This window comes from Aulostomus chinensis, chromosome 6 (genome assembly GCF_037954235.1).
Source record: "Aulostomus chinensis isolate RoL2024-O1b breed Wild chromosome 6, RoL_Achi_v1.0, whole genome shotgun sequence".
Classification (NCBI taxonomy): Eukaryota; Metazoa; Chordata; class Actinopteri; order Syngnathiformes; family Aulostomidae; genus Aulostomus; species Aulostomus chinensis.
Window position 1 is genome coordinate 22309041 of NC_141325.1, and position 9881 is coordinate 22318921.

The window sequence follows — 9881 nt, forward strand, 5'->3', positions numbered from 1 at the left end:
CCCCCCCCCCCCCCCGTCTCTCAATTCTAGTGACATCCCTGGTCCAGAGAAATGGTGGCAGTTTCTCACACCATCAGGATTATAGCCAGGGCTGCAGGATATGTCCTTTCTGAACAGGTAGATGTGTTTAGTGTTTATCCTTGTAGGCTTTATAAAAGAAAGACATCATCTCTTTTGCGAAGATACTTTTGACCATGTTGCTCTGTGGTCCAGGTTACAAACAAACAGTACTTTTCACCAGCAACACAAGCCCTGCAGACACTTAAAGGTTATTTCAGACTCAAACTGACCTGATTACACTCTTGGCGTTTCAGGTGAACTGATAACTAGCAGTCTTTGGTAGCTATTACAGGAGCAATCCAACCCTTTGGATTAAAAACATTTAAACCAAAAGTAGGCCCAGAGATGTACACATTGGCTCAACTCAGACAATATTCATAAAGACAGTACCACAGACTGATCTACAAAGTTGAATGAGAGGAAGCATTTGTGCCACAGACACAATCAGAAGATACTGTAGTCTGAACAGAAGACGCCTGAGCTCCGGACTGCTACAACCCGCAGACTCACTGCCAGTTCCTTCAGCGACATGTAACCTCATTTTCATCTGTGCAGGTGAAGGCTGGTGCTGGGGAGCCCTGGAGGCCCCCGTCAGCTTCGACAGCAGCACTCGGATCAGTATTAAAGGGCAGAGGCTTCTTACCGGTCAGGCAGTTGCTCAGCGCCAAGAGGGCCGCAAATACCGCAGCCTGACCGAGCAGCGGGGCCCGCATCCTGGCCACAGCTGCGACGACTGACTGGGGACAAGAAAAGCGACCGAAGAAGGAGGAGGTGGAGGGGGGACGGTGTTGCTCATTCCGCCATCCTTTGGCCTCCAGGAAAAGAGGACTTAGGAACACAAAACAAAAAATAAACAGCCAAGGTACAAAAAACAAAGTCCGTTACGGAGACGACGATGCAGCAGGCGGGAGCAGCGACGATCATCCGCAGCAGATATCAGCTCTCCACCGCGTTCAGCACCCTCCGCATGGACCTCACACCACTGACTGCTTGAGACTCATCGAAGGTAGGGGAGGCACGTAGCGTGTGACGTCAAGACGCAGCGCTCCCTTCACAAAGCATTGCCGATAGTGATCATTGACTGTGAAGCAGTTACGGTCAATACAATGAAAGACGTGTTCGGTGTCTTTGCAGCGGAAATGTTGTGTTCCAGTGTGTTCAATACATTTTTGGGGAAAATCTTAGAAACATCTTTCACTGTAGGAAGTGTATCCATACGTCCCCCCTGACATCAAATAATAATAATAATAATAATAATAATAATAATAATAATAATAATAATAATAATAATCAAAAACTTAGCAAGATGCCGCCATACTATGACGACTCGTGTTGCTCTTTATTTGTTTTGATTACATACTTGTTGTGTAATTCTGGTTTCATGCAATGGAGTTATTCGGTATGACAGAGTCGAACTAATTCGCATTCGGGACCTTTGCACTCCTTTGCACTACTGCACAGTACGACTCCAGAGTAGTCCAGGTGGACCATCCATTGCATTTTGTTTATCTGCATTATGTGTTGAACTCCTTGTTATTTCTGTGCAGCTATGGCTTTTGTCTCTTGTTATGTTGTGCTGTTATTTTTGTGCAATACATGTGAGCATACCAAGATATATTCCTATCAACTGTATGTTTATATTGTTGAAATCACTATAATAAACTTGAACTTGATAACACATGGGGACATAAAAGATTCAAACCCTTTCAGATGCACTTTTGAACATTTGAACCTGTCTTGTGATGCATAAAGACCAAACAGGATGCAAACAAAATTTACCCTCATGCATATATGGCCTGTGAGTCAACCACTGGGACACCTGTTGACAGGGAGCAAGCTGGCCAGGGGTGCACCACCAAATCCTGGGTCGTCAACGCAAGCATTTTCTGTAGGCTCCCCAAATGAGAAACTTCTGTTCCAAGATAGATAGATGATAGATAGACAGCCAGACTGACTGACTTATTGATTAATTTATATGGGGTAGATAACTTTATTAATGGCTGCACGGTGGTGCAGTGGTTAGCACTGTCGCCTCACAGCAAGAAGGTTCCGGGTTTGAGTCCCGGCTCGGGCGCGGGATCTTTCTGTGTGGAGTTTGCATGTTCTCCCTGTGCCTGTGTGGGTTCTCTGGTACTCTGGCTTCCTCCTACAGTCCAAAGACATGCAATTTGGGGACTAGGCTGATTGATTCTCTAAATTGACCGTAGGTGTGACTGTGAGTGTGAATGGTTGTTCGTCTCTGTATGTTGGCCCTGCGATGGACTGGCGACCTGTCCAGGGTGTACCCCGCCTCTCACCCGTAGATGCTGGGATAGGCTCCAGCCCCCCGGCGACCCTTACTAGTAAGGAATAAGCAGAAGACGACGATGGATGGAACTTTATTAATTCGAATAGGAAAAATAAATTGCCATAGCAGCTGAATTAAAGACAAAATAAAATCACAATAAACATGAAATACAAAATACAAGTTATAGGCAAATGGACTGCCCATGGCCTTCTAGTTGAATGGGTATGTTACTCATGAGCTCTTAAGTGGTTTAGTCAACAAGTCCAAAAAATGCTTTAGTTTTGAGGTACCCCTGCCTGACTTAAAACAAAACACAACAATGTTGTTGGTTTTGTTTTTAATTTTCAGGATCTCCCATTAATGAAATGGATTGTGGTCAACATCTGTTTTGGGGCCGAAGAATTTTTTCAGGTTATTCTTTTGAACCACCCCTATCTCTCAAAAAAGAAGCATATTAGGTCTTCCAAACAGGGCAAAGGTGACATAAAAGGCCATTTACCAAAAGAGGTGATGAAATACAGTCCTGTACACATAGCTTTACGATAGGCAGAAATTGTACTTTGGTGGTGATTGGAAAAGGCTTGTTCCTGTTTTTTCTAATTAATTATAAAAACGTTAAGCCCCGTTAAATAAACCTTCACCATTTCTTTCATGACTTTAACATGACATCTTAATGAAAGCTTTGTGTCATAACAGCGATTGTTATATTGATTATTGTTGTATATGAGTGAAAAAGATATTTTCTCATGACTTTTGGTTTTTCTTTGAAGTCACTCAATCATAGAATTGATCAACATTTCCAGTCCAAATGGTAACAAATAGTAAGTATAGATTCTGATTTGTATCCTAGTAAAAACATGCATTTGTGTGCTGCTGTTCTAATTTCAGCCATGTTTTTGCCTCATGTCCCAGCATGGACATGTGCTTATACAGATACAATAAATACATTTAATGTGTGCATTCTGTGTGGAATGTCAATAGCTTTGCTGAAGGTTTGGCTGCCTTTTCTGCCCCAACGATGGTGCATTGACCCTGATAGGTCTAAGAAAAGGAGGCCCATCTGGCTTTTGTATGGTTGGTTGTTGCTTTCGGATTTTTTCCCTTTGCAAGGTGCAAAATTACAGGATACCTCATATGCATTTATATTGTTGTTGTTAACATGAAACTGTAGAGTTGACAACTGCTCTCTTTCTTCTTCTTTTTTTTTAAACTGATTAACGTGGTGCTGTATATTATTATCTTTTCTAAAATTTTGCAGGATTTCAACTCCCGACCCAGAGAAGAAGTTAATGTTTCCTGCTGGAATGTGCTCCATGGTTTTCAGACCCCCTTTGACTCCAGGAGTTAGCCGACCTCTGGAAAGGACCCCAAGAGACACGGTGAGACTACAAGGAGCTTAACATCACAAAAAATCTAACTCAGTGAATATATGCTGGAAACTAATTTTGTTCTTGGTTTTTACACTATTTAGCCCACAAGACAGTCATTGCAGGCACCTGAAGTCCCCCAGGTCTATCTCCAAGGTAAGTTATACTGCTCAGATCAACAGTTGGAACATGTCACATTCTACTCAGTATGTAAATCCAAACAACATGATGCTAGACTCCTCTCAGTATTTGTAGTTGTGCTTACTTGATATCTACTCATCCTGTCTACCCCTCCACTCGCATGCCTGATTCCAGAGACCCAATGAATATAGTCAACAGCACGCTTGAGGGGAGCACCCTGATCTCTTGAGGGGGCAAGATCAAGAGGGTATAAGGGTCACTTTATGGCCTTCCTCCAAATACGCTGATGATGACGAGGTGAGGGCTTTGAACAACCAATTATTAACTTGATGTTCCTGTTTATTTTCTGACATTAGGTCACAGGTGTCAAACTGATCCAGTAAAGGGCCGTGTGGCTGCAGGTTTTCATTCCAACCAAGCAAAAACAACACCTGAATCTACTTAAATCAATCAAGCTGTGTCCACACAGCTCATTTGTTGGATCAGGTGTTGCTTTTGCTTGGTTGGAATGAAAACCTGCAGCCACACGGCCCTTTACTGGATCAGTTTGACACCCCTGCATTAGGTGGTTGAGGCAGTGAAGCTTTGAGCCATTTCTCTGTCCATCAGCACCTCTGCCTTGCCCACCTTCAGCTTCCTCTCCTTCCAAGCACTTGTGATTCCTGCATCCAAAGACTTCTGTCTGATCTATGGGTATGTGTTGAATGCTTCAGTGATCTATGCCTGTCACTGACCTTTGACCTTTAAAAATGTTTTTGATTCATCACTGAGTTCTATTTGACATTTGAGAGAGACAAACAGAGGACAGGGATACATAGATACACATTAACAAACAATCAACAGTAATAGCAGCATTAATGATAAAATACACCTCCCATGAATATATGTTGGAAGCTAATTTTGTTTTTGCAAGGAAGCAAGCGTAAGTAGTATTTAAACAAATAAATATTGATAATTATACATAAAAATGTGTTGTAGACTGACTTTACTTGAGTGCTTTCTACAAAAGTAGAAGGGGAGTTGGCCACTGCCATAGCAGCAGCAGGTAAGAGACATTTCCTTCTCTTTTCTCTCCTCAAAAACAAGAGTTTTCCTTCAAGGCCTGCCACTATCCCAGCATTAACATTTCTTTATCCTCCGTACCCACTCCGAGTGTGTTTGGCTCCATCTCCAGTCCAGCAGGAAAGACATAGGTCCTTGTCTTTCTTTCTTTGTGGCACACTATGTTTCTCAATTCTGTATTTTAGTTTTATTGATGCTCCCTTCAGTAATCACATGTTTTATCTCTTATGTTGTTTTTCATTTTCAGCTTTTAGGACCAGAATATATAAAGTTTAAATCTGAAATGTATATTTTTTATTGAGTACACATTTTCCTGTAATTGTCTAACCCAATAAACAAAGTACATTTCTCTTCCTCTTCTCCACTACGAGTTTTTCATCAAGGCCAGCGATAATCCCAGCAGTAACATCGCATCATCCTCCAACCCCACCGTGAGTGTGTTGGTGGTAGCAGCAGCTGCTCCAAACAATAACACTTGGGACTTCCTTCAACTTCAGTTGCCATTCCTTAGTTGAAGCCAGCTGCCAGCCCCATCTGTTGCACCTGTGAACTCTTCTTTTGGTGCTTCTTGGCCCTTTGTCTTTGTTACCCTGCTTATTTCCAACTACAAACAGAACCCCTGCCCACCCTCCTCAGTCAACCCCTCCCTCCCTGAGCAGCTGAACTCTTTCTTTTCAAGATTTGATTCCTGCAGTGGGAGTTTGACACCTCTGAATCCCCCCACCCACAACCACCAATGCCCACTTGTCACCCCCCAGCAGGAGGAGAGGCAGCTGATAACACTGCATCAGTTCCAGGTTAAGCAGGTCCTTCTAAACATCAAAAGCAGGAGAGCAGCTGGTCCAGATGGAGTCTTGGGTCAGGTCCTAAAGGCATGCGGCCACCAGCTTGCGCCCGTCTTCACTGACATTTTCAAGCCACAGTCCCCACCTGTCTGAAAGCCATGACCATCAACCCCATCCCAAAGCGCTCAGCAGTCACATGCTTCAATGATCATTGGCCCGTTACTGTAACACCGATACTATAATCATGGAATGCTTTGAGAGACTGGTGATGAGACACAAGGCTTTCATCCCTGCTGACCTGGACCAGTACCCGTTCACCTACAAGGCCAACAGGTGCACTGACGACACCGTCTCACTCCTGCTCCACACCGCCCTCACTCACCTGGAGATCCCCGACACCTACGTGAGGATGCTGTTTGTTGACTTCAGCTCTAAGAAATGAACAATAATAATGATAACAATAATAATGATAAAAATCTGTTTTCGTCTTACTCCATGATTGATTGACATCTGCACCCAAAATCTTGCGTCAATCAGGCTTCAGTTAAAAAATGCAGCCACATGACATGAAGACCTGCACAAAATCATGTCAGCAGGTTCAGGGAGTCTCTCCTTAAGTACATACATACACATGACACACTGGTATTTAAAACAGATTACTTTGAAAAAATAAGATGTACTTACAATTCCCAAACCAGATGTACCTATTAGACTTTTAGCACTTAGATGCAATCTTTTTTTGTTGTTCTCTCTCTCTCTCTCTCTCTCTCTCTCTCTCTCTCTCTAGTAGACAGTATACTATAGTACATAGTATAACATGTTCTGTCGGGCAGTCAGTGGCACATTGACAGTTTGCACAAAGATAATTGGTCCTGAAATACCTGCCAAGCCCTTTTCTTTACATTGACAAGGACAGATGCAGTAAACATAGATAGCCGGACTACAAATATCCAAATCAATGTAACACAGCATTTGTAGCTAATGTATTAATACATCCCGAGAGAGCATTAAAATAAGACACAAGAAAAAAGAGCTACAGGGATGAAGTGTTATGGTGGTTCGCCAGGAGGTTACCCTGTCAGGGATGAGGGAATTTTGGTGTCCAACAGGAAGCAGCATGTCAGGGAGGGGGCATTTTTATAGTTCAACTTTTTTGTTACTTTTCGCAATTTGGCCTGATTTGGCTCTTTTTAAGAGATTTGTCATTCTTTTGTTACATTTTAACAAAAATAGAATAACATGTATAAAAGTTGACAATAATCCATTTCAGAAATTTAAGACCCTGACAATTAAAAAAAGCAAAAAATTATGTTTTGTTCTTCTGGGTAGGGGGACCTAAATCTTAGGGCCCCTCCTGCGTGACTCGTTATTAGTGTTGCTAACAGTCCTGTGTTATGAGATGAAAAACTAACGAAAACTTCTAGATGACACCTATAATGTGCAAGACTTTGCATCAAGCATCAGATAGTTTCACAGTAGCCTCCTATAGGATTGAAAGGTTGATGTGAGCTGTCCGTGGTGCTGAAAGTGTTCAAGGCGCTGTTTGTTGTGAACTTAGTTTCTGCCTGTGTTCACTTAAAAAAAAACAAAAAAAACTGTGCTGTGAGATATATGATTGGCCTGATTTGAATCATACAGGAATAATCCTACAAAAATAAGTCTTTTTTTTTTTAAACAAAAGGGGTAAAGATAGGGGCTACAATCTGCTTAACCACTAGGTGGCTCTAGGTTCTGCACTACACATTGCCAGATCTAAAAAAAACAAATAATTTTTGACCAGTGAAGCAATTTCAGTGAGATGGCAAATCTAAAACTGTATTGATGGGAGGAGCTTTATCTGCATGTGACCTGCATATAGAGCTTCTACAGATCATAAAGCACATAGAAGCACCTAGTAATGTTATTCAATTAATTAGGAACAGGTAGGCCTAAATGTACAAATGAAATAATTGAGGTCTTGTAACTTTACAGATTTATTAGCCTCAAACTACGATACACTACAATGTTGCTGTATCCTGTTTGAATGTATAACGTCACATAACTGCTGGATATGACTCATTTCCTGTATGTCATGTTGATATCTACATGTATCTCTTCAGCTGGATGATGCTCATATGGGATATTTTCATTTTATTAGACATATGAAAGAAACTGTCATTTGTCAGAGAGTTAGGAGATCATTTCATTGATGGGCATTTTATAATGACTACACTGAATAAACAGAGCTGCCCAGGCCAGTAGTTATGTTAGCAGCGTGGCTCATTATGTTCATGTTACAGTAACATTCTCCAACTCTTTTTATCATGCACAAATTTGGCTGCCTTTCCCTGCAATTTGTCTTTATAGACGAAAACTTTAAAAGTAAATGAAGAATTTCTTTTAAACAAAAGGAATATAACCTAAACTGCCATTTTTTTTCAAGTCAGTTTCTTTTAATTAGGCAAGGCAAGGCAAGGCAATTTTATTTGTATAGCCCGTTTTCACCAACAGTTTGTCTCAAAGGGCTTCACATGGCATCTTAACAACATCCTCTGCCCTTAGACCCTCATATCAACTGAGGAAAAACTCCATAGAAAACCCTTTTAACAGGGAAAAATCTGAGAAACCTCAGGGTGAGCAACAGAGGAGGGATCCCTCACCCAGGACAGACAGACATGCAGTAGATGTTGTTACAGACAAGAAAACAGTTTACAATACAAAATGTGGGAAACATGGAAATGTTAATAACAGCTGAAGAAGGAAGCTTCTGGTCGGGGAGGCAGGGAGAGCAAGCCAGCTTGATGGGGGACTGGATGGCAGACTGGTTCATGGAAGGGGAGCGCAGGCCGGTGTAACAGTAGGGAATAAGAGGGGGGGGGGCGATGCAGGCGGCGGTTGGGGCTCTGGTGGATCTGTGGAAACACAGAGAGACTGCGAGACACCAAGGCCAAACTACAAAGTGCAACAAGTAATGGTAATGACAGTTCCAAAAATGTGCGGGGAGGAGAGGAGGAGAGGAGAGGAGAGGAGAGGAATTACACTCTTTTGTTTTTTCTTACATTTTTGTCAATTGTTAAGTTTTAGATGATTTATTAGAGGCTGTTTCTTTGAAATGCTTATCTGAAACGTGAGCCTTATTGAGGTCAGCGCTGTGCTGCATGCACAGACCTTCAATGTGATAACTCTTCAAAGTTATTCCAATGTTATTTTTTTCCAATCTTTATTTGATGTTTATGGGTTAAAGCTTTATTAAAAAAATTGATTCAAACTGGTGGAATTGTTTTTGTAGCTACTTCCTGTCTCAGAAAACATTTCATGTGAAAGCTGGAGATGCTCTTTCAGATACTTTCGGTATTATAACCAGCTTTCACCAAAGTAGCGCTGTTAATCATATTTTTAATAATGTTGGTAGAGATATTGTGGTATAAGGTCAACGTAAAGGGCAAAATAAAAGTCACAGCATCAAAAAAGGTGGAGAAATAAGTTGGTCGAATTTACATTAAAAAACAAATTTACAGATAAACCATGAACAGATGGAATTCTGATTCTGTACAATATGCCAGTTTAAAGGTTGAGATTTGAGACAACCTTTGAAGGTGAGGAGAGAGGCAATGTTGCACGTCTGGTGGGAGTTCCAAAGGTGTGGGGCAGAGCAGCTGAGAGCTCTAGACTCCATAGTGGTAAGTAGGGCATGTGGAACATTGAGGTGGATGAAACAGGAAACCTGGAGAGTGTGGTTGGGTGTTGATGTGCAAGAGTTCAGAGAAGTATTGAGGTTATAACCGTAAATACGAGCAGGAGAATCTTAAAGTCAATGTAGTATTAGACCAGGAGCCAGTGAAGAACAGGAGAGATATGATTAATGGAGGGGCTCTGGTGAGGATGTGAGCAGAAGAGTTCTGGACCACTTGGAGTTTATGGAGAGACTTAAGAGGGAGACCGAAGAGAAGCGCAGTTACAATCATCGATACGGGAGGTAACCAGGGTGTGAACAAGGATGCTGGTGCTGTTGGATGTGAAGGATGACTCCCAAACTCTTAACCTGAAGTACAGGAAAAACTGAGGAGTTAAATTTACCAACAATTTGACCGAGAGGAAGGAGATAATTGATAAATGGAATGGGCCCAGGAAAGAAACTCGACGAACTCTGGAAGTGACTGGAAACGACTTGGATTGGAACTTTTTTTTAAGTTGAATGAA

At 41.8% G+C, this 9881-nt stretch overlaps 1 protein-coding gene across 1 annotated transcript in view; it reads right to left on the reverse strand.

The window, feature by feature from the left end:
• Positions 1–1070, reverse strand: part of npdc1b (neural proliferation, differentiation and control, 1b) — a 34470-nt gene extending 33400 nt beyond the window's left edge. The window contains exon 1 of the mRNA XM_086207039.1: positions 704–1070. Coding sequence (XP_086063165.1) covers positions 704–773 — 70 coding nt within the window. The 5' untranslated portion in view covers positions 774–1070. The remainder of the gene's footprint in view (positions 1–703) is intronic.
• Positions 1071–9881: the final 8811 nt, after the last annotated feature.